Source organism: Hydra vulgaris, chromosome 10 (genome assembly GCF_038396675.1).
Source record: "Hydra vulgaris chromosome 10, alternate assembly HydraT2T_AEP".
Lineage (NCBI taxonomy): Eukaryota > Metazoa > Cnidaria > Hydrozoa > Anthoathecata > Hydridae > Hydra > Hydra vulgaris.
The window spans coordinates 28,302,384-28,328,165 of NC_088929.1; the positions used below are offsets into that span (position 1 = coordinate 28,302,384).

General features: G+C 28.7%; 2 protein-coding genes across 3 annotated transcripts; both read left to right on the forward strand.

Annotated features, from left to right (window-relative positions):
• Positions 1 to 9,396: 9,396 nt before the first annotated feature.
• On the forward strand, positions 9,397 to 12,330 carry LOC100214985 (uncharacterized). The gene is made up of 7 exons (XM_065807691.1): positions 9,397 to 9,535; positions 9,886 to 10,050; positions 10,257 to 10,515; positions 10,643 to 10,789; positions 10,979 to 11,231; positions 11,452 to 11,692; positions 12,064 to 12,330. The coding sequence occupies exons 1-7, from the start codon at positions 9,481 to 9,483 to the stop codon at positions 12,231 to 12,233; spliced, it is 1,290 nt and encodes a 429-aa protein (XP_065663763.1). The 5' UTR covers positions 9,397 to 9,480; the 3' UTR covers positions 12,234 to 12,330.
• A 1,042-nt stretch (positions 12,331 to 13,372) lies between these two features.
• On the forward strand, positions 13,373 to 25,517 carry LOC101236308 (metabotropic glutamate receptor 8). 2 transcript variants are annotated; one of them, XM_065807693.1, is made up of 4 exons: positions 13,373 to 13,629; positions 13,769 to 13,842; positions 14,004 to 15,995; positions 24,763 to 25,517. In XM_065807693.1, exons 2-4 carry the CDS (start codon positions 13,794 to 13,796, stop codon positions 25,227 to 25,229), a joined length of 2,508 nt encoding a protein of 835 aa, XP_065663765.1. In that variant the 5' UTR covers positions 13,373 to 13,629; positions 13,769 to 13,793; the 3' UTR covers positions 25,230 to 25,517. The 2 variants fall into 2 exon arrangements, with proteins under 2 accessions (XP_065663765.1, XP_065663764.1); XM_065807692.1 differs by having other exon boundaries at positions 13,390 to 13,629; positions 13,766 to 13,842.
• Positions 25,518 to 25,782: the final 265 nt, after the last annotated feature.

Below are 25,782 nucleotides of genomic sequence, written 5' to 3' on the forward strand. Positions count from 1 at the left end.
GTGATCGCAATTAAACTGCTCAATATTGGTTATTTATGTAAATGATTCAATGTGACGCCAATGCTGGAGTCTTGGTATGGCGCTTTAAATGCAACATTCACTGGAATAAGTGTTTTTGGACTTTGATTTTTTCAACAAACTTATAAAGACTTCAAGGACAAAAATCAAAAACGAAAAATGTTTTATAACGGCACTGCTAAAGTTAAAAAATGTTAGTGTTATCTGAACGTTATAATATTTTGATAAAAAAAACTTATGGTATCGTATCGAATAATGTTTGCTTAAACATCTGCTGTTGCCAATTTTTCTCTCAAGATTTTCTTTGTTTTAAAAATATTAGGGAGCTTTATAAAAACTTAATACACGTTTTATTATTAATAAAATAAGCTATATAATTTTTTCAGAGCTGTGGCTTACTAAGCTTTTTTTTAGTAAAGCATAGTGAGTATTTTCTCAAGATAATTTTTGGGGGGCCTCTGACCTCCAGCCACGACACTGCTTAAGTGGTAAATTTGTACTATCCAAATAAATACCAAAAGTTTAAGCTAATCGCGCTGCGCAATTTTAAGTTGAATTGAACATCACTACAAACAACTTGGTATCTTTAAAAAAATTTTAAAAATTAGATTAAGAATAGTAATTATTCGCAGGATTCACAAAGTAGTGTAGTAGGCAAGTGATTAACTTTATTTTTGTAAGTGAATAACTTTGTTTTTGAAAAGTTTACAAATTAAAAAGTGTAGGCAAACATTACCAATAAAGTAGACAACAATGACTTAGTTATCTTTCCCCTTTTTATCAAAAATTGTTTAGAATTTATACAACTTGTTTTTGTACTCTTCTAACTAAATTTTAAAGACATCTAGAAAATTTATTTCCTAACTTTTTTTCTAAGGAAGTTTTTTCGGGACACGGTAACTAATTTACCTAATAACAAATAACAAGATTTAGACAATGAACAGTCTGAAGTCAGTTTAGTGACTTAACCGTGTTTAAAACTTGTTATTTATTATCTTGTAAATTGATTACCGTGTCAAAAAAAAATGTGCAATAAAAAAAATGAGCTATAGCACTGTCATAAGCCAAGCTTATGATAATAGTGTCAATATGACTTGGAACTATAATGACATGCATGCAGCATTGAGAGAAAAGTATCAAAGTATTTTTTTTTTTAGCTGTTTATATCGTAATATAAATCTTATGGGTTTCGATTGCGCTGAAACAGCAAAGAAATAGTAACGTATTTTGGGACAGTTTATAAAATAATTATTCTATTCAGCAGTAGTCCTCAGCGGTGACGATTTTTAAAACCACATCTTTTGGTCTCAATGAATGTAATGTCTTAAACCAGGTGGTCAGCTCGAAAACAAATTCTTTGAAAAATTAACTTGAGTTACTTAATTTAACAACACAGGCGTAAAGAAAATATTATTCAAAGAATTCAAAGAAACTTTATACAATTGAAAGGTATATTTTATAATTCGATGGCTACTAAAATTGGTTTATTCGCTCAGTTTAATAAGAGCTCACCCGAAATTCCAATTGTTGGAAGAACTTTATATTTCTTAGGGTGTTTAAAAAACAGATAATATCATATGATCAGTATTTTTAATAAAACTATTAATATTTTTTTATTCAAATACGAGTAAATTTTGATCAATAACTAAATTATTTTTGCCCAATAAAACGGGTTAAACAATCAATAAATTAAATAAAATGATCAGTAAATTTCTTAAAATAACCGGTAAATAATTCTAATACGATGAGTAAAAAATAAAATTTTGATTAGATCTTATTTCTAAAATACCGTTGATAATAACGATAAAAATGATGATGAAAATAAAATTGAAAAATGAAATATATGGAGCATGTAAGAGTGTATATACACCGACTGAAGATTTTGGTTTGGGCAGACAACCTATTAATTAGAAAAATCTTTTTTTATGTTTTTTTAAACTTTTATTGGTCTTCTATATTATTATTAATTTACTAATCATTTAATCAATTTACTGATCGTTTAATCAAATAACTGGTGATTTACTTATTTACTGGTCTACACCCTGTAAATTTTATAATAAAACTGCCATGTCACAAAGCCCAATTTAACACTCGACATTTAAAACTAAAATGGTCACGCAACTTTTAGATATTAGTGTATATAATTACAGTTCATTTAAATAAAAACTGATCATTCAAATCACAGTATTTAAAAAGCGACAAAGATCTAGTTTTGACTGCTAACAACTTTTAACTCGGAAAAAAAAAAATTCTTAAATAATCAATAATTTTTCTGACGCAAGAACTGCATTTGTTTAATAAAACAGTTTGAAATAAGTTCAGTCTCTGATAATGCAAAATTTTATAATCATTTATCTAATTAATTTTTTTAAAATATGCAAAGATGTATACATGTCGATATACATATCCACATGTTAATTATAATACTCCAATAACTTTGTGTTAAATATTTGTAAACTTGCAAGAATCGAAAGTAAAGGTTAGGGGTCACCAGGATGCATATCCGTTATTCGTTTGACTTACATTTGTGCAACAACTTTTTATTGCACGTATTAGGTGGCTAAATAATGTCTGATTCTGGTCAAACCTATGAAAATGGCGCTGCAAAATAAGAAAAAGTTTTTGAAAAAAGTGACAGAAATTAAAATGATTTAAAAAGACGACCAAACGTCTTTTTAAATCATTTTCTTCACAATATACTTTTTTCACAAAGTTAAGAATAATACAGCCGGATAATGCAGTTCTATTAGTAGCATCACAATCTTGTTTAGAAGCTAGTAGTAACACAGATACATTGTTACATATTGGTGTTCTCGTAGCTGTCAAGCAAATTAATAATCAAACCAAAGTAGAAAATCAATATGCATAACAAAACGATTTAGGAAAAAGTGTGGAAAAGTGTCTAACAATGTGCAAGAGTAATTTATGAGCAAAGTAAATACTGAAAGTGAAAACATAACTCGTATTTTTGAAAAGTCAAAGCGGATTTATGATAAACTAAATTGGATTCTTTATTGCTCATTTGCGTTATTCACACGGATACATCCTCTAACTAATGAAAAATTCAAACGTACCTGATTTTAGTTATTCACCAACAAATGGAAAGGTATACTGATTTATGTGCAAGCTTCTCTCATTTACTCAAACAGGTTTATGTAAGGGTTTCATTAAGTGAAATAATGTCTAACGTGCCTTTGAAATTCATAAGAAGAGTCCGTGCTACTAAGCAGTAACTCTGTCTTACATAGAACAATCATGGTTGGCTGGAAGTGCAAAATCATTCATGAAGAAGAAGTTAAGAGTCAGACGAACCTTTGGAGATCAGTTTTGGAGCGCGTGGTAGATGTCATTAAATTTTTGGTTGCAAAAGGTTTACCATTTCGAAGCCATTACGAAAAGTTTTGTTCACGTTTAAATGGTTATAACTTGGGTGTTTTAAAACTAATGGCAAAGTGCGATCCATTTTTAGCAATGCGCATAGAAAAAAACGAAACATGCGGAAAATGTGTCATACTTGTCATCAACTATTTGTGAATTGCTTTAATGCGTCCAGCAGTGCTAATTAGGAAGTCAATGAGTGCTCGTGCTCTCAAGCAGAAGCATCAAAAACAATTCTTGGTTTAGTTATTTCAAAAGCTTCTATTTTAACCACCTGATGAGGCATGTAGAATAACTTCTTAGTTAGTTTGACTTTGGCATGTTTAACTATTTCATCTCTGAGATGTTTTTAAATAATATTGTTATATTCGATAGGATCATTTGATTTTTTCCAGTTTTCCTTGTATGCTCTGTAACCTTGCAATACTCCTATCCAAATAAGATTTGAACATTTCTCTTTTCAATATCCAAACTGTATAGTTATTTGTGGCCATCATTTTTTGATTTTGTAAGATATAAGCAATATGAAGTACTTTATCTCGGTCCTATGACCTTTCTCCTAAATATGGTTTTTTCAGCAATCTCTTCTTCATCATTTCCAGTCCTGAAACCTTTTAACTATATTCTAGCAATATCATCAACACCAATTATAAGATGAATTTTGTAATCATCCTAGTTATCTTCGTTGTAAGACTGAAATCCAGCTAAGCGTTTATATATCTTTTTTAGGACGGGTATCATCAGATTTTGTAATACTGTAAGTACAGTCCTTTCCAACTATATATTAAGGCTTATTATGATCATTTATTAAATATAGAATTGATCAAGTTTGTTGAGAGTTTCACATACCAAACTTTCTACTGCTTCCAATTTTTTTAAAGTTTTTAATAAGTTTACATTTACACTTCATTTTCTGTAAAAGTTGTATTGTTGAACTAAGTTGTTATGAAGATCTATGATATCACGACCATATTGTCGATTAATTTTCATTGGTTCCATACTTTTAGTTTAAAATAATTTTCTCCTTTTCATAACCACATGCATTAAAGGGAAGTCCAGGAGTTTCTTCTTTTCGCGTGCTTGATTACTATTCACGTAGGTATGATAATTTAATAACAGAAGAATAATTTGTGTTGTGGATTTCAGTGCTAAATTGTTCCCAAAAAAGTACCCAATATAAGATGGTGCATAAAACTTTAAAATTTATAGTTTAGAAAGGCCATGTGTATGCGCTAAGTTTTGAGTTATTCCTAGTTTCCTTTTGTTTAGTTCTTTTTTGATGCAAGTAACTTTTTCGTGTATTATCCTACTTTTGTAAATTTTCTTTGTATGCGGTGTTTGTATAAGTGTAGAAATTGGAACTTCGCGTTGCTTTTGAGGCATTTCATTTATGTGCTAGTTTTTGATTTCTTAGATCAGTTGATAATTTGTAGAGTAGAATCAAGTGTCCTGGTAGGGTCGCCACTTTGCATCGTGAATGGAAAATTTATTCTGCTAAAGCCAAGTGACTAAGGCAAATCGACTTAAACGATTCTATATAATTTCAATACAAGCAAAGTAAATTATACAAAAACTGACATAAAACTTCAATAAACTGGCAAGTATAAGTAACTAAAAAAGCATCTCTTGTTGCCACCTTAGCACCATAATTAAAATCAAAGACGTCATTATGTTTTGAATATTGGTTTCCCTGAAATCCTTGTTACTGCTAATGGCTGGCATAACACTCTGATATTTTGCAACTATTGATGGAATCAGCCTCTCTGAGAGCTACAACAGTTTCCTGAGAGTTCGTAAAACCTTAATTCCAACATGCCTCAGAACCATTAAACCAAGTTTTAGAACTATAGCCTCATTAGAAGATAACAAGAAGAGTTGCATAGCTATTATCAAGGAGACACAAACAAAAATCTATGAGTAGAGTCAAGAAGATTCAGCATTAATTATCCCAGGCAAAAAATAATGGAACACAGATATACATCTCCGCGAGCCTTATAGATGAAAAAAGGGTGCGTGCCGAGAGGTGGTCAACAGAACTATTCTGCTTACCCCAAATGTTTTGGAGACCTTTTACAAAATAGTAGGAAGATGCAGTTAACATCTTCCCAAGGTGAGTATTTTTATTGAGAAACCATATCTAATCTTTGCTTAACCAAGAACCTCAAGGCAGGGGAGCTCAATTTTTTTCTCCTAGCCTTTGCATAAAAAATTTTGAAAAGAAAGGTTATTTACTTAAATTGACATCGAAGTTTTTAAACTCTATGCAGATGTGGATTTTTAGAGCTAAGAAACATAACATAATAAAGTTAAGTAGCATAATTGTATAAATTTAACCCGGAACTATGTCATTATGTAAAACCACAAAAATATATCTAGTCCGATTAAATGCGAGTAAAAATTTTTTTTAAATAATGAGATTATCTTAGAGTTGATGAAAGTTTATAAACTTTTAATTTTATCATCAATTAATTTAAGAGTTAGAAGTTGTGTACGTTTAAAAATTACAATCTTTTCATTTTAGTCCTCAAAAAGTATGTCTAAATACTAAAAAAAACAAGCAGTATATTTAAATGCTCAAAATATCTTGATTCACCTCAGCTATCCATAGTATTAAAGATTTTCATAGTTTTAGAGTGAATATAAAAAAACTTGTCATTAAAAAAAGATTGTAGTTTAGTACATCAGACAATAACTTAGTGTCTTTAACAAAAGTTTAGTTATGACGAAGTCTCGTCTAGTTTAGTACACTAGAAGATAGCTTAAGTGTCGTCAAAAAAAGATTTTTACTATACTAGACAATAAGTAAAATTTTTTATGCAAGTAATGGGGAACACCATTGTTTTTATAGTTATTTTTGTGGTGTTTTTGTTAACAGGTTCTTACCATTTTAACTTTTGCTTAACATCTTTATTTAATAGATATTAATTTCTCCATCGCTACAATCCGTTTTTTGCTGCTTTACCATGAAAATTTATGTATATATAAAGTGGCATAGCTAGGAATTTTTTGCTGCTTCTTTGTGTTCAATAGCTAAAACATAGTATTAACGTAGTAACACTAGTTTTTTAAACCTATTTTGACCGATAAAATTTTTTTTATAGTCCTTTATTATTTTCAATAAGCTAAAAGATCTTTCAACGCTACCCACAGTTACTGGTAGGGTAAAGAACAACATTAGAGCTGTATATAATTCTTGGAACTTTCTAAGCAACTGTACTTAGTATAGAGTAAATTTGAAAATTGTTCAACTGATATTTTTGAAGTTAAGTCTGTTTTCAAAAATAAAACTGCTTGCAAAAACTGATTTCCAAAAAGAGGAGACAGAACTTTCAAATATTTCTTGAAACTTTTTCTCACATTTTAAGATATCTGTATCAGCAACTTTATTATGCTTTTAGGTTCTAAAGAACAGTAAAGATTTTTCACTGCTTGCATTCATGAAAAACGTCGTTCAATTTGTACACTGATTTTGTCAAATACATAATAAAAAACATTCATTTTAAACAATCGCTTTCTCTTCTGGAGCCAATTCATCAAAATATTGCTGTAACTTTATCCAAGTCAATTTCTTGTTTGTTTTTTTAAGTTTTTGAAGCATAAATAACCACGCACATTACCTAAAATTAAAAAACAAAAACAAAAAAAAATGTCCCAATTTTTTTTAGAAAATATAAAAGGGAAGTTTCGTCTTTTTATGCTATTTCTAAAAATTAAATAAATATTTTGAAGAGTAGCATAAAATAGTAAGATATTATGGGAACCATTTAGTCATTAATTACCAAATTTGAATTATGATTGTCACAATGTACATACTCAGCATTTGGTTAGATTTATTAATCTTTGTTTTAATTCATAAAATGCTAAAAATATTTCCTTATATTAAAAATGAAATGGTTCTTGATTTTACATTTCTAACAATATGGACATGCCGTGTTTTAACCCTTAATTGGTCTCTCTCGGTAATGTCTGGTGTTGTGTCTTACATTAGGGCATAAAATGGTGACGAATCAATAATTGAAATCAATTTATTTAACAACCTTTTCCCCAAACACTGTATTAGTTCATTATGTATGTGGCTGGATCGCTCAATTAGTTTGAGCGTCAAACGAATTCTTAAAACTCGTGCTGTTGTGCATTACGAGTTCAAACCCAGTCACCGCCAACTCAGCGTTTGGTGGTACTTTGGTACGCATAAATGTTAGTCAATTACAGACGCTGCTTTGGTTTAGTTTTTATGACTATTTGTGGCTGTTCTTATGCTAAGCCAACAATACCTTTGGATAAAAGAGTATTGTATCGCAAAATATAGCATGAAATTCAAATAAGTAAAGAAAACAAAAATATATTTTCTGACATAATTATCTGATTGGACCAGATGGTATTTTTAAAATTTCTAAAATGAAATTCAACTTGCGATAAATGGTCAAACCAACTAGGTCGACTGTGTACTGCGTCCAAAATACTTGAATCCATTGTCTTTGATCGGACCATAGTTTGGGTTCATCAGAAATGTTCTGGCTCAGTTGCACAATTTTATAATATATAATCAGAAAGCACTTTGTTTCCACTAATTTTTATTCATGGCTACCGACTTTATTAAAAATAAACAGTTTCAGTCACAAACAGACTTATTATATTTATAATTTTTTGTTATAAACTTGCTAAGTTTATAAATTTATATTAAGTAATTTATATTCTTTTTTATACAGATAAACTTCTTATACCTACTTTCTTGTTTTTTAAATCAGTTTTTTATGGTAATCTGGTTGTAAACTTGAAACAAATGTTTCTTAGCTGTTTTCTGTAATAAGATCGAAAGATCTTCTTCAAACACCTTAATAATAATAATAAGTACTTCTGTTTTACTCATGTTATAAGACTGGTGCCTCAAAAAACTCTCAAAACTTACTTCGTTCTGGTGCTCAACATATGTTTATAATTTCGTGGACTGATCTTTATAATAACTTATTTTATTATTATTTAGAGTCATGTAATTTTTTTCCTTTCATTTTTCACTTTGTTTTTCTGTGGTTTGAAAATTCTCAAATTAAATAACTAAATTAAATTACTTGATAATTTGTTTTGAATAAGTTTTTGGTTATTTAAAAATGTTATATTGGTTTTTTCAAGGTTTTCTGGTTTTGGTTTAGTTTTTTTTTTATAATAAGTAGATCGGTTTGATTCGATTTTTTAGATTCGGTTTTCACCGAATGGACAGTTCTGTTCGGTTAACCGCGTGGCCTTAGTTTTCAAATAATAATCCTGTTTTTGATTATTTTTTGTTTTTTCTTTTGTGCTTTGTTTGTATTTTATTATATTCATGAATAAAATTTATCGTACACAAATTATTTAAAAAACGGATACTCATAGAGAACCTAGTAGAGGACTTATAACAATTAAAATATATATGCAAAACGTAACATTGAGAAGATAAAAAAAATGAATTCATAAACTATTTAATTAGTGTTGGTAACAAATAATAGAAAAAATATTAATTCAAAACTTAAAAAAATACGAGCATATGGAAAAAATAAATTTTTTTAGTTTACTGTTGAACATGAGGTAATTTAGTCTTTAAAAAAGGTAAAATTAGTTAGTAAAGTCTTTTAAAAAAATCAAAATTTTTTAAAGCTTTTTTTTTTCCCAGATAAAAACTCCCCGATATGGTATAAAAAACATATATTAATAATTGCTCAATGGTACTTTTCCACAATACAGTTATAATACTCATAGTTAGAAGGGGAGTTTTTGATTTGTTAATTATTTCACATTTTTCAAATAACAGACTTTTTTTTTTGTCGGATCGAAACTAGATAAAGATATAAAATGAACCATAAAAAGTTTGCACTTTAATTTTCTTTATAAAGAAGTATATAGTTAATTTAAAAGTATAGTAATATAAATATAAATTAATGAAGTTTTTACGTATGTTAACAACAAATAAAATTTCATAACACTGAAGTTAATATTTCGTCAACTGTGTAAAGCTTTTGCGCGTATGTTCAAATAGCTGCAGCGCACTATGCACCAGTCTTCAAAGTCTTATAAAAGGAACTAAAATTTTAAATTAAATTAAATACAAATATGTATGTTGCATTGTGTATTCTTGTGGTTGCCTTGTTTGGATGTGTCAGCGGGAGTAAGAACGTAACTTAGCATATATATGTATATTTATTGCGTAACAAACATGGTTTTATATTTTAAATATAAAATTACAAATATATTAATTTAATATTATAAACAAAGCTAAACTTAATTAGATAAAGAAAAGTAAGTTAGTAATAATAGTAAATTACTTTTTTATAATTAATAAAAGTTTAAAAAAATTTAATAAAACTTACTTAAAAATTTAATAGTTTAGGATGGAATATAGATTTTCTTTAAAAGAGCATAAATGCAAAAAGCACAATACTATGCAGAAAATGTTATTCTAAAATATTTCGGGATGTGTTGTGTATTCAATGTATATTTTTAAGTAAATTCATTTAGATCAGAGGCACAAAATTGTTGCCTACTGGGGCCAAAACGCTGTTTACAATGAGTTAAAAGAAAGGCAATATTGGGAAAAGGAACTCGTCGATTTTTGCAAGGACTACAATTATGACATTATTGCTTTGTCGTTTCTCAATAACTTTTTTGATGAAAAAAACAAAGGTAAGTTACTTAAGTAATAGTTTGTGCTTGTATATATATATATATATATATATATATGTATATATATATATATATATATATATATATATATATATATATATATATATATATATATATATATATATATATATATATATATATATATATATATATTTGTTCAACATTTTATGTTTATTAAAAAAAGTGCCAAATTTATTAAATACTAGATAAAATGCCTGGTTTCAACTTTGCATTTCACTGTGAAACCCCTATTGCATCTGGATACAAAACCTTATTTAGATGTCCTTTAATTGAAGAAGGAATTAAAGAGTGTCAAAAACGAGGCAAACAGGTTATAATGTCACTTGGCGGAGCAGTCGGTCGCGCCGGATTTGGAAGCGAAAACGATGCCAAATTATTTGCTTACAGAGTTTATCATCTATTACTCGAGGGTACTGATTTACAATCATTGAGACCATTCGGAAGGTAATGAACCAAAAATGAATCTTTTTCTATTCCTTTTTATAAAAATTATTACTACAATTCAATTTTTTTTTTTATAAACTATTATAAATGAGTAAATATTTTTGTAATATTTATACTATATTTGTAGTGCTGTTTTAAATGGCGTTGATCTTGATATTGAAAATGGAGGGTACACTCATTATACTGTGTTTGTTAAGGAGTTAAGAAGGTTAGAAAAAACTGGTTCTCAAAAGATTCTTATTGGAGCAGCACCACAGTGTCCGTATCCTGACAGGTAAAGTTGTTTAAATCATATCATAATACTATTTATATGGCTCTTCATGTTGTACGCAGTGGTGAGAAACTTACTATATATTGAAACTATTTTAAATACAAATATTGTTTTATTTGCAGTGTTTTGCATGTTGCAAAAAATTTTATTTAGTTTATTTCAGCTCTCAAAATGAAACATTTTTTTACAAAGTTTGTTAGGACCTTCTCCAGGACGCGTACTTGGTGATGTACCTGAGCTGGTTGATGAAATATACATTCAGTTTTACAACAATTGGTGTCATACTGGTAATACCAAAGTGTTTGATGATCATATGAAGCAATGGTTAACACACTCAAGAAAACACAATGGACCTAAGATTTTTATTGGAGTGCCAGCCAACACCAGAGCATCCGGAAATCCACAGCATTACAGAAATCCTCAAGAGCTAACTGTCATTTACAATGTAATGAATATATATATATATATATATATGTATGTATGTGTATATATATATATATATATATATATATATATATATATATATATATATATATATATATATATATATATATATATATATATATATATATATATATATATACAACTTGAACTATTAGCTTGTGAGGAAAACGTAAAGGAAAAAAAAAATCAGATTATTACAAATATTGAACTCTTGTTTTTAGAAATATAAAAACGAACCACTTTTTGGTGGAATCATGTTTTGGGATGCATCATTTGACCAAAACAATGTAATTAGTGGAAAACGTTTTAGCGAACATATAGGAAATATGTTTAATAACGTCGGACCTATACCAACAGGAGATCCTATAACGTTGCCACCTTACACAGGGCCACAAACAAAGACCCATGGTGTTGATACAACGGTACAAAAAACTACAAGTGGGCTTCCTACAACCAAACCAAGTAAGTGAAAGAAAAAAATAAAAGGTTTAAATACGTGCAAACATACACACGCACACACATATACTCACACACCTATATATGTATATATATATATATATATGTCTATATATATATATATGTATAGATATATGTATATATATATATTTATATATATATGTATATATATATATATATATATATATATATATATATATATATAAATATATATATATATATATATATATATATATATACATATATATATATATATATATATATATATATATATATATATATATATATATATATATATATATATATATATATATATATATATATAAATCTAAATTTTAATAATTCAAAGAAATAAAAAGTTTTGTATCTATATATAGGTTCAGTATCTTGCAATGGACTTAGCGATGGAATCTATCCTCATCCTTCTGATTGCACTTTATTCTTTGAATGCTCAGGAAGCATTGCGTATTTGAAAGGTTGCCCGCCAGGATTAAAGTACAACGCTGCATTAAAATTATGCGATTGGCCGGATAACGTTAAATGTTAACTTCTATCATACGAACAATAAGAATAAACACAAAAAATATGCATGTAAAATAAATTTGCAAGTCTAATAAAATATTTCTAAACTATTTCCTTTGAAATATGGTTTTTAAAGTCATTCGGTGATCGACAAAATTCAGCATGATGCTTCCCCTATCCCGTTCTTAAATTCGATAAAAGAAGAATCCGTTAATACCCTCAAAAATAAATTTTGATGACATTTTATTTTTGATGACATTTGATTTTTGATGACATTTTATTTTTGTTATTGAACTAGTGCTTTATTTTTAAACTTAAATAAACGTAAATAATAAATAATAACATTAGATATGAAAAACATATTTTAATGGTAATATAATAGGTCATAATAGAATTTATCATAAAGATATATTCTATTATGACCTTTAACGAGTTCTAACTGAAAAAAAGAGTCAAGCCTGAAAAATGAGCCCAGCATGTTGATTAATAATATGAAAAATGAAAAAGTACGGCCTACAAACATACACAAAAATATATAAACCAATAAAAACACAAAACGTTTATTGTTTAGAAAATAAAAATAGGACAAGTTGCAAGTTTTATAACCAATGTAATCAAAAATCTGCAAGTGGAAAATGCAATTAAACGTAAATAAATAATTAAAAAATTAAATAGAACAGATTAAATTGGTAAGGAGATCAAATTAGGTTGGATAGATTATAATTTTATTAAGATCAGATTATATTGGATAGATTACGTTGCTTATAAGATCAGATTAGATCAGATAGATTACTTTGATCACAAGTTCAGATTAGATAATAGATTAGATAATAGATAGCTAGAATGGTGAATAAATCTAAACAGAAAAATATTTTCCGAGTAAAAAATAACTTTATAAATATGTGTTATAATAAAAGTATAAAAACAACTATTAAGAATGACATTTTTTTTTTAACGATTTTATGATTTTATAACTTTTATTATTCAAGTTGTTTAAAAAGCTAATAAAAAAACATAAAGCAAACACCGAATTATTACGTTAATCATATAAATATTATAAACATAAACAATCCCCCTCCCCAACGTTTACATAATTATTGTTGGCGAATCAAACAAATAAAAGGATTATTCTATGTTGACATTTCTCGAGCAAATAAATCCGGCAATTCGATTTCTTATGTATTGTATGCTCCCATATGTTTTTTTTATTGATTTATTAGGATTTTAATATTACGAATTGAGTGTAGCAACGTTAATAAATTATAACCAATTTTGGATACAGAATTGCTTATTGTGTTTAATTTTTATACCTAAATGTTACTTATCCTATTCCAGTTCATTATTTACGAAGCTTTAGAAAGATTTTAAAAAATACATTACTTTAAAGAAAAATTAATAACATAAGTGAGCATTAAGAATACGTAAGCATCATTTTATAAACACATAATATATGTTATGCCTATACATTTTAAACAAAGAATATAATTTTTTTTTTTTCTTTTTTAAAAATAAGACGTTTGAAATACTTGGGCTAATTTATTTTGTTTTTCTTTGAAGCAGCTTTAATGCAACATTTATCAAACAGATGTGGCTTTTTGTTATACTTTTTCTAATTTTTAATTCAAGCTTGGTCGGTGAGTTATTACTATCTACTTTTTTTTTTTTTTTTGATTATATAGAACAAAGATTTATCAATTTTTTATTCTTCATTATATTAAGTTTGGTTAATAATAATAATCAAATATGCCTTAAAACGTATAATAATTGATTTGTAGTAATAAAAATGTTCTTTTAGATGTGAAAGATTCTGAAATTTTTATTAGTGGAAATTTTGTAGTTCACATGATAAGTTTAAATAACTCAACATGTTCGCGAGTTAACTTAGATATTGGAATTCCATTCATGGAAGCAATGATCTATGCTATTGAGTCGACAAAAAACATTTCTAATTTTTTTCCCAACGGATTTAAATTAAGTTATATATTTAATGATTTATGTGAGAGTCGAAGTAAAGTTTATAATTCAATCATCAAGTCAAATGTAGCTGTTGGTATTGGATCGTATAGTTCTACTTCCACTGAGTTCTGGTCAAGGTTTTTGTGGGTGTGGAACAAATGTTTAATAAGTTATGGCGCCACCAGCAAGATTTTTTCAAACCGGAAAAAGTTTTCTTCGCTTTTTACAACTTTGCCACTGGATAATTGGACTTCTTTAGCTTTGATAGAGCTGTCACGCAAATATAACTGGAACTATGTTGGCATAATATCAACGTACAACGAAGACGGAAAATCAATGACATATGAATATCAAGAGTTTATGAAAAAGAATGATATGTGTGTTGCATTTTCTAGAACTATTAACAAAGATGCAAAGCAAGAAGAATTCTTTGAACTAATCACAGACTTGAACAACTATTATAAAACGGATAGAAAACCTAAAACAGTTTTCCTTTTTCTCACGTACGAAGTTTGCCAGCGTCTTTTTGAAGCTTTTGCAAGTTACACGTACTCTTTAAATTTTTTTCAATTTGTTATCGGTACACAGTGCGGAACAATGGCAAGTATACCCACTGCTGTTCAAAGTTTGTTTGAAGGCTTAATAACTTTGCAGGTTGCTAATCCGTTTCCTGCCGACTTTGAAAAATATTTTAGTGGTTTAAACCCAACGAAAAAAATTGGAGCTGTAAATGAAGGTTTTTTTCGTGAATACTGGGAAGCATTGCATCAATGTTCATTAAACGACTATTTTTCTGGCTGCGCAAATCGATCGCATATCGGTTTTAATCGATTTATACCTGTTCGACCTGTTATTAAAGCAAGCTTTGCGGCAGCCTACGCCCTAAAAAACTGGTTATTTCAAAATTGTGTCTTGTGCAAGCCATCATGTGAAAATACGTGCAAGCCTTCTGCAATAAATGATTTGTACAACTATATACCTAATGCAAGTGATGAATATGGAAAACCTTTTCTTAATAACATTGAAGACCCAGAAAACTATGAGTTTTTTCAATATAAAAGAAATTTAAATAACAATTTTGAGTTTCAGCGCATTGGAGAATGGAACTTTGAGCTGTACGTTAAAACAAACGGTACCACAGGTCTAATTATTAATGAGACTGCAATAACTTTACCAACACCATCAGTTTGTAGTTCAGCGTGTAACAAAAACCAAATACAAACAACCGTTATTGGTTGCTGTTGGCGGTGTGAATACTGTGATGTTTCAAAAGAATATGTTAGAAACAATTCTTGCATAGTTTGCCCAATAGGTTCCAGACCAAATATATTGCAAGATAGTTGTTTAAAGTTACCCATAGTTTCTATTCATTCAAATTCTACCTTATCATTTATTGTCATGACAACATCTGTTTTTGCCATGACATGCTCGGTTGTCATTATGGTTGTTTACATACAAAATAAATCAGCTCCTGTTATCAAAGCAAGCAGCTTTGAAATGGCAATCTGTTCACTGGTAGGGATAATTTTAATGCTTGTAATGCCAATCCTTTTTATACAAACACCAACAGAAGCATATTTGTGTCACATTCAGAAAATAGTGTTTGGTTTATCTCTGACGTTATGTTATTCTCCCCTGGTATTAAAAACAAATCGGGTCTACCGTATTTTTACCAGTTCTTCAAAATTTAAATTAAGAAGTTTGATGTTAGTCTCAATGAAGTCGCAGTTTTTACTTATAACTGGAATGGTTGGAATACAAATGGTAATGGCAATTCTATGGATTACAAATGACGTACCTACCCTTATACAAACTTATAACAACGTTTCAGGTTATAATTATTATTTTCTAATTACTATTATTAGTTTATATTTCATCAAGATTAAACTACAGCTTATTTTAAATGGTACAGAATTCAAGGCAACTTCCAACGTTTCCTTGCAACTAATTTACGTAGCGCGTAGTATTGTCAATGAATTGATACTTATTACATTTAATATTTTAACGTGTCGTTTACTTGGAGCGTTGTAAAGTAATTTACGCGACTCATAACAGTGAATTTTCAGTTTAACAAATGGCATTAGGTATAGTTAAACTGTAAATTTACGAAATAACACGCAACGCATAAGTATGACGAATAGCATTATTTATTGTGTAGAATATATTTTATTTACGTATTTTAAAACGCTTTGTATCATATGATGTTATTATTCAAAATAATATGCCCACAAAATATTTACATATTGTCTTCATACAAAACATAATGTCAAAGAGTTTTGGAAGTTCTGGTTTTCACTACTAATAAAAACGAGGTTTGTGTTTGTAAGTTTTAGTATAAAAGGTGCATCACAGTTATAATTATGACCATAGAACAGTTTTAAGTAAAGTACCTAAAATTATTTGTAACTAAGTAAGCGGAGTGCAATATTATTGGGGATCCCTTACTCCAATCGTATGATGTGGTTGATAATTAGTGAAAAATAATAATAACAAATAATAACTATATTTTGGGTGATTTTGGAAAATTTTGTGCACGTATGTGTACATATTATTCCTAAAATTTTTTTAAATAATAAAAATTCTCTGCTAATAAGTCATCAGTGAGAGTTTTCTCTGTTTAGTTGACCATCCCTTATTAACAAAATAAGTTATCAGTATTAATTTCCTCTTTTGAGCTGGTCATCCCTCAATAACACAGTCAATACCAACATTTTTAGAAATATACTAAAGTTATCAACAAGTTTAATCTTTTAATATTTATAGTAAGACGCAATTTTTTTGACTTTATTTTAAAATTAATTAACCTTATTTTACTAAAGGTTGTTACTAAAGGTATGTACATTTGATGTTCTAGTTACATAATGGTAGACAACATAAATGTAATTATTATGTTTCGGATAGACACGGAAAAATCCGGTCAACTTTAAATTAAGTTTCTTTAAAATCATAAATGCTTTTTATTTCAATTTTTATTACATTAAATGTATTTACATCAAATAGGGTTTCAACTTAATTTTAAGGAGCTAGAAGGGCTGTTTGGCAAGAGATCGAATTTTATAGCGGGTTGATGCCATCATATTGCAGATTTTTCTTTTTTCACATTATTAATGGCATTAGTCCACTTTTTTTAGATGTGTTTTTTATTTTTTGTTACTCCACAGTCAAGGTCTTCTTGTGACAAAACAAGAGGACTGCATACCACAGCTATAAATTGCTAACCACACAATGAACTTGGATTCATTTTCTCTTCGTATATATTTAAATTGATCATCGACAGGTTTATCTTTGTTCTTAAAGTAAAATTGTTGACCAGTAAGTTGTGAAAAATCCGTTTTGCAATTCGTTGTCTTCAATTATACATGCTTTTATTCACCTGTTTTTTTTTTTACTTGCCCCAAGAAGTCCTCACGGTCTTATCACAGAGCACCGCGGATGAGTATTTAATTGAAAGTTCACGCCTCTTTCCTAACCGATGTCGCAAAACTTGCTTAGAGGTGGAGTTTGAACCACGAATTCCTTGTTTCTGAGGCAAGTGCGCTACCACTGCGCCACGGCTGTTCAATTATTTTAACCAACCTCTTCGCGCGTCGAATTCCTTTAATTTCATCATTTAAGCTTCTCTTAAGTGTATTATTTTTATGAAATGTTTAATTCCAGCATTTTAAAGTACTTTTTTGATATAAGAACGCGAAGCCTTGAATTTTCTTGCTAGATCTCTCTGTGCCTTGCTTGGATTTCTTGCTATTAAACTCAAAATCAACTTTACCTTTTTGGATTTATGGAAAGTTTTATTTTCCTCCACTTCCAGATTTTCTTTCGAAGCTTTGAGTAATCTTAAATTTATTTATAATATCGAAGACTGTATGATGATTGTATGGATGACTGTAGACTTAGGGACATTAGTACGTTTAAGCAATCAAGCTATGTGAAGTCGATGGATTTTTGCAAAAAAAATTCATAACTTTTTTACGCACAATTAATTTCCGAAACATTTTACAAATCATTCATTTGTAAACAAAAGTTTATCAACACAATTAAAGGTAAGGAAGTAACGTTTAATTAACAACACAATTAAAGGTAAGGAAGTAACGTTTAATTAACAACATAAAAGAAATAAAAAGCATTTCTAGTTTTAGAGAAACCGGTTTTTTTCGCCTAATAGATTTGTGTTAGACCTAAAGCTAATGCAAAACTTAGCCATCACTCAACCATTTTTTATTTAAAACATTTAAATCTTTAGAAATTAGAATATTGGCTATTCAAGCTTTATAAGCATGTCAAATAAATTTCGATATTTTTTTGCAACTTGAAATACCACATGCATCTATTTAATATATACATCCACATAACTTATATGGATGTATATATTAAATAGGTGCATGTGATATTTCAAATTGCCAGAAAATATCGAAATTTATTTGACATGCTTATAAAGCTTGAATAGACCAATATTCTAATTTCTAAAGATTTAGATGTTTTAAATAAAAAATGGTTGATTGAATTGGTAAAACCCTTATATTATAAAACTTTTACCGAGTCAATCCTAATCGAATACCATACTCAATGTCATTAGATTTTTTTTTTTTTTTTTATTACGTATATACTAACTCTTTTTAGATAAGTTTACAATTAAATTAAGTTTGAATTAAGATTTAATAGTAATAATATTATTAAAATAGTAGTAAGTTAATGGTTGATGAGCCCACCAAGTTTGACAAGATATAAAAACTTGCATCAGGTTGTTCGATTTTATATTTCATTTGATTATATTATTATTTGATTTTATTATTCACGAAAATTTTTTTCAACTAACTCATCAAATTTTTTTTCAATGTGGCAATGTGTTCAATGGCGATAAATTGTGTTCAATGTGGCAATGTGGTATAAAAACACTTAAGTCAAATCTATTTATTTACTATTTCTTTTACTGATCTTTCTTTACTATTAATAAATGGGTTATTATTAACAAATGGGTTATTATTAACAAATGGGTTATTATTAACAAATGGGTTATTATTAACAAATGGGTTATTATTAATAAATGGGTTATTATTAACAAATGGGTTATTGATTGTTGTATTATTGTTCAACGATTTATGAGATTTAACTTTCCAACAAGAAATAATATAATTCGAATTCGTAATTGTTTGATCTGAATTATTCTTTTCATTTAGGTTTGTTATTTGACTAATTTAATCTAATCTTTTTTAATTTATTTGTACTGATTCTAAATCATAAATGTTTGTTTAGTTCAACGTTTGAAGTAAGATCTTTATTTGATTGATTTTTTTTTAAATCCTAATAATTTGAAATTAACTTTTCCGTAAATTTTCTTTGTAATTCCCTTTGATCTGAATAAGTCAAAACTATTTTAAACCTTTTAATTGTTTAGCAGTTTTTAATATGGCAAATTTATGACGGTTTGTTACGAGGGGGAGGGTGGGGGTCTCAACTTTGTGATGCAACATTTTTTTTTTTTAGTTTCAAATCTGGAAAAGACTTTCTTTTAATTAAAATAGTATCTGACCAAACCGAAACCCTCAGTTGATCCATCTAAATGTTTATTGTAAAACCAACAACGCCTAAATCTTACTTAGTCGATGTGCACACTCCGTTAACGAAGTTGTTACAGTCTGTTAACGGACTGTTACAACTGTAACAGCCTATGTGCAGAGCAAGTTCTGCGCTTCGACTTTATATGGTAAGAACTTTATTAAGTTAGTGCACAAATGTGTGCAACAATAAAAAAACAACCTTTGTGCACTAAATGCACTAAAACAAAATTTTGATTCTGAGAGTTGAACCTGGAGTCCTCGGAAGTTACGGGAAAATTATATTTATAAAACGTTACTTTTGCATGTGTAATATACTGCAATGTATTAAAAATTTTTTTTTTTTTTACAAAATTGTTGCGTAATATTAGGGGCGTCAATAAAGTGTTACGAATTCGTTACGAGGGAGGAGGGGGGAGGGGATAAAAAAATGTCAAAAACTGAGTGACGTAATGTATGGACGATCTCTAAGTTCTTTATACATCATTAGTATTATTTTTTATTTCACAGAAACGGTTATTAAATATACTTACATCAAGTTTTTTTCTATTTCTAGCATCAGAATCAGTTGAGTTTGGTATGCCAAAAAAATAAATTTTTTCTCTTTTGCCTGCGTCTCTACTTAATCGTTTTTTTTTTAAATCTTGTTTATCTTCTTCTAACATTTTAAATCTTGTAACTGCTCTAGTAATTAATTCTTTAAGCCGCTGTCTAGAAATATGATCAACTTTTTGGTGCCATATATATATATATATATATATATTAGGGATATGACTTTTTAATTTTTTTTCAAATAAAATGTTTCCTGTATCATAAATCGATGAACTTTTACCTAAAATCATGAAAAAAAGCCCAAATAGCTTTCTGCAACAAAAAAAGGTCACCCCCAAAATAAAAATTTGATTTACCATTTTTATACATTCATTTTTGACCGATGTTTTAATCTTAAGCTTAATTCTCAGCTTATTTCTATTTATTTCATTATTTTGTTATGAATTTATAAATATAACGCCACACGTTACCATGGCAACGAAACGGCCGTGTGCCGGCAAATACTTGGAATTGTTATGTGATGACGTCATTGTGTTACCACAGTGATATAGACGACTGTAACAGACTGTAGAAGATTATAGAACTTAGTAGAACATTCTGGAAGCTCTAAATAATTATATAAGCGAGCTGCTGTCAGAGCTCAGTGTTGATAATGTGAATAGTTCTATGAAGTACTCTGCGTGTAACTGAGCTAATAAGGAACTACTGTAGCGAACTAAAGACGCTGTAAGTGTACGAAGTATAAGTAGTTGTAGCATTATCGTTAGGATACGGACTGGATTATCGAACTGTTATCAACATTGACTGGATTATCGAACTATAATTGGATTACTATACAGTTAAAGTATTTTATTAATTAAACGACTTTATTAAACGGATATTTACGCTCAGCTATCCGTAAAGTCGTAACAATATTATATGATGTCTCACAAGAAAAGTCATACCACAGTAACAAAGAACAAGAAGACTTGGACTAAAAATTTGGTGAGATTTCAAGAGTCACACAGAAGAAGAGGAAGCGTGGCTGTAGAAGAACATTCACTCGATGAAAAATCCAGAATACCACTTCAATTGCAGATCGTAGGAAGATACCAGTTTCTCGGAGCATATGTTAAAGGAAGAAAAGAACGAATAGACCAAATTTCTAAGGAAATTACAAAATTGTGGGACAATAAACTGAATTTTCCACGTGTGTCTGATCAAGTGATAAGAGCAAAGCTTATGAAGGTGCTGAAGGTCTATGATGAATGTGTCAAGCGTGGAAAATATGATGTTCTCAATGCATTATTTGACATCACGAAAGTGAATGGCCAGTGGTTATCCTCGGAAGATAAACGTCTATACCACCTACAAAAAGAAAGTAAAGGACAGGTGGGGTACTCAACAGGACAAGTGGCAAGTAAAGAAACCATTCACCCTTCCAAGAGAAGGAAAGTCCAGTCTGGAACAGCAATACCTTCCACATCACAAGTCCTGTCTACCACAGACAGTGGTACTGAATCTGAAAACTGCAAAAGTAAGAGTGAAGATGATGAAGACGACGACGGTGATAAAGACGATGATGAGGACACTCAGAAAAAAACTAGAAAGCACTACAAAAGTAAATTTGCTGTAAGTATGGTTACATCAAGTGGAGTTTCCACAAAGAAAGCTGCTAAAATATGCAATGTATTATCACAACAAGGTATTGATATTCCAACTCCAAGTCAATCAGCAATTTACAAGTCCATATTCAAAGAGGCAGGTAAATTAAAAAAAGAAATGATACAACAACTTAAAATGGAACAGTGGTCCTTACACTTTGACGGCAAACGAATAGATGATACGGAATATCAGGTAGTTGTACTTCAGAATGAAAGAACTGACGTGAAACTTGATGCACTGCGTTTAAAAGATGGCAAAGCTGAAACTGTTGCTGAAAAAATTGCCAAACTTATTGATGAATACAATTTGTGGAATTCAATTAAGATGATCATTACTGATACAACAAACGTCAATACTGGGAAGAGAAATGGAGTTGTTGTGAAGTTGCAACGTATGTTTAAATTAAAGGGTGTCACAATACCACAATTTATCGGTTGTCAGCATCACGTACTAGACAGGATTCTCCGTCTGGTGATGGACGAAGAACTTGGGGGTGATACCAAATCTCCAAACATTGAATACCCATTTGTGTCTGAACTGTTGAATAAGTATGATGAACTGAAGGATAAGTTTGTGAATGGAACTGTAGAAATTCTTGATAAATCAGGGTGGAGAGACGATATGAAGTTTTTGTACCATTTAACAAGAGTGTTTAGGTTCTATGAAGAACAAAGAAACTTCCCTCTGATTCACTTTCAGAACATTCCTAATATGAGCAATGCCAGATGGAACTCAAGAGCCATTCTCGCCATTCTGGCGTTCATTCTTATGCCTGAAGCGAGAAAGAATTTGGAGAAGGTTTGCAGGTTCATTTCATATGAGTGGGCAGAACATTGGTTTAGTAGTCAAAAGTACAATGACAATGACTTCAAGAATTTATCTGATGTATTGAAGCCTTACAAAAAGGCATTGCAGTCATTCAAAAATCACTGGAAGAAAGAGCCATCCGTCATCGACATACCACGAAGTAATCAGATAGCTGAACGTGCAATCAAGGTGATGCAAGACCTGTATGCTTCCTGCAGAAAGAAAGACAAACTGCAACTTCGATTCATTCTAAGTAATAAGCGCTAGACTCTTTATGAGACGTGAGCATCATGTGACCCATGTACTAAACACAGTAGGCCTATAGACACAGACAGTTATGTATATTGTTGTACTAGACGCTTTGATACTGTTAATTTTGTAATACTTGTATAATTATATATCACATAATGTTTTTTGTTATATCACAGTACATGTTGCATAAATAAATAAAATAACAACAGGAGTATGACTCTTACAACATCTTCAGCCTTTATTATTCATTTACTGTACAAAAGTGTACCTATTGAAAATTCGATTTTTTGGTTTTGGGGTGACCTTTTTTCAAAATATGTCAAAATGAAACATCTATTCGTTCTTTTTACATAAAAGTTCATTGAATTACGATACAGGCCTAGTAGGTTGCAAAAAAGTCATATCCCTAATATATATATATATATATATATATATATATATATAATATATATATATATATATATATATATATATATATATATATATATATATATATATATGTACATATATATATTTGTACATATATATGTATATGTACATATATATATATATATATATATATATATATATATATATATATGTATATATATATATATACCATATATTTATATATATATATATATATATATATATATATATATATATATATATATATATATATATATATATATATATGTACATATATATGTACAAATATATATATGTATATATATATATATATATATATATATATATATATATATATATATATATATATATATATATGTACATATCTATATATATATATATATGTACATATATATATATACATATATATATATATATACATATATATATATATATATGTATATATATATATATATATATATATATATATATATATATATATATATATATATATATATATATATATATATATATGTGTGTATATATATATACGTTGAGCAGCCGTGGCGCAGTGGTAGCGCACTTGCCTCAGATACAATGTATCTGTGGTTCAAACCCCACCTCAGCGTTAAACAGACGTAAACTAATACACTTAGCCAACTTAAAATAAAATATTGTGCCAACGTTGGTTTTTTCTTGTTAGCGACGTTGCACGTTGGTTTTTTCTTGTTGCGACGTTTTCGACCAAAATGGTATTTTGGCAACCAATGTTGTGCCAACCCAACTCACAACATTGTTCTAAATATTTACTAATGTATGTGAGTTATCTGGGTAAACACATAAAATTGGATTTACGTTGGATTTGCATCAGAAAAAATAGCTAAAATTTGCTATGGGTTACACATGTTCAAATGTATGTGTGCTAGCTGAGTACCAAACATATAAAATTGTAAGTTTTACAAAAAAGATTTATACAAAAGTTTATATAATAAACAGGGTTACACCTAGAAAAGCATTATTAAAAGTATATTTTAAATGTTTAAATAAAAATGTTATTAAAATTACTGCTGTCAAAACTTTCTAAAATCTAAATTACTGCTGTTGAAAAAAAGTCCATTTCTTTTGATTTTGTGCTCTTCTAAAAGGTTCTGTGACCCGTTTGGACTTTTTAGATCTTAAGTACAAAAAAAAATATCTGATTACTTAAATTGCACATAACCAATTACATTACCAACCTTTATTTATTATGTTTTTATTATTGATTATTATCATTTGTTTCAGTTATATACTTGTTATATTGGACCTTTTATAACTGCTTCGTAAGTTTGTTTTATGATCTAGGTCTTATAACTAATGATAATTTTTTTTTTATATACACATTTCTTAACAGTTTTTTTTTTGTAGGGGTTCAATCTTGTAAAATAACAAGAGAAAGTATGACGTTAAATAGTCTTTTTCCTGCTGTTCTGATAATTTCTTGTGCAGTATATGCTTTTAAAACGCGCCATCTTCCAGAAACTTATTCAGAAATCAAGAGCATTGGCATTTCAATGTATTTTACTTTGTTTATCATCACTATTTGCTTAGTACTGATTATGCTATTAGGTGTGAAGGAATTTGCTGGAACATATATTTTATGTTTTACATTTCAAGCATCAGCGATTGTTGCCCTGATTGGTCAATACGCAATGAAAATTATTATTTTATTTTGTAAAAAAAACGACGAGGCATGCCCAGCAACGTTTAACTATATCACAAGTCCAACAGTATCCCGATTAGCAATGATGGGTAGAGTCAATAGTGGTTATAAAATAGATACTTTAGATCCTATCATATTTCGCGATAATCGCTCAGAATCAATACCCAATTAAAAGAATCAACTTTTGGATACTCATTGGATACAGCCTCCTTTCTTCATTTAATTAATATATATTTGTCCAAATTAGCACACCTATAAAAGTCATGTGACTTTTAAAAACCAAAAGAAAGAGTGTTGAAAATATTAGAAAGAAAACTAGAAATGGATCATTATTTGAGAGAAATGTTAAAATTTTAACAAATATTTATTTATTTATTTTTTGTACTAAATTTCTTTATGAAAGTATATATAACTTTGTATATTTTTAACAGTTTTAGTTTAACAAACTAATTTAGTGATATAATCCAAATTACTTGCTCAGGTGGTTGAGTTCCTTTGTTAAAATATTTTTTTAAAGGTCTCAAACCATCATAAATTCTAAAATATCTGTGTGTCAAAGTTTAATGTAATACCAAGATGTGAAGCTAACTTTGAACTCCGAGTATTTCCATAAGGTTAAAAGTAATGAATAGGGTTGTAAACTATGAAAATGAAAAACTTATTTGCTGAGTATCAGAATATTAATTTGCATTGTAAATAAAAAAATGTATAAACAAGAATTTTAA

Excerpts from the sequence above, each read along its gene's own strand:
- LOC100214985 (XM_065807691.1), top strand. The coding sequence starts at position 9,481 with ATGTATGTTGCATTGTGTATTCTTGTGGTTGCCTTGTTTGGATGTGTC. Across the intron at positions 10,790-10,978 it reads CAGTGTCCGTATCCTGACAG|TTTGTTAGGACCTTCTCCAG; the intron begins GTAAAGTTGTTT and ends TTTTTTACAAAG. Across the intron at positions 11,693-12,063 it reads GCTTCCTACAACCAAACCAA|GTTCAGTATCTTGCAATGGA; the intron begins GTAAGTGAAAGA and ends ATCTATATATAG.
- LOC101236308 (XM_065807693.1), top strand. The coding sequence starts at position 13,794 with ATGTGGCTTTTTGTTATACTTTTTCTAATTTTTAATTCAAGCTTGGTC. Across the intron at positions 13,843-14,003 it reads TTTTAATTCAAGCTTGGTCG|ATGTGAAAGATTCTGAAATT; the intron begins GTGAGTTATTAC and ends ATGTTCTTTTAG. Across the intron at positions 15,996-24,762 it reads AACTTATAACAACGTTTCAG|GGGTTCAATCTTGTAAAATA; the intron begins GTTATAATTATT and ends TTTTTTTTGTAG.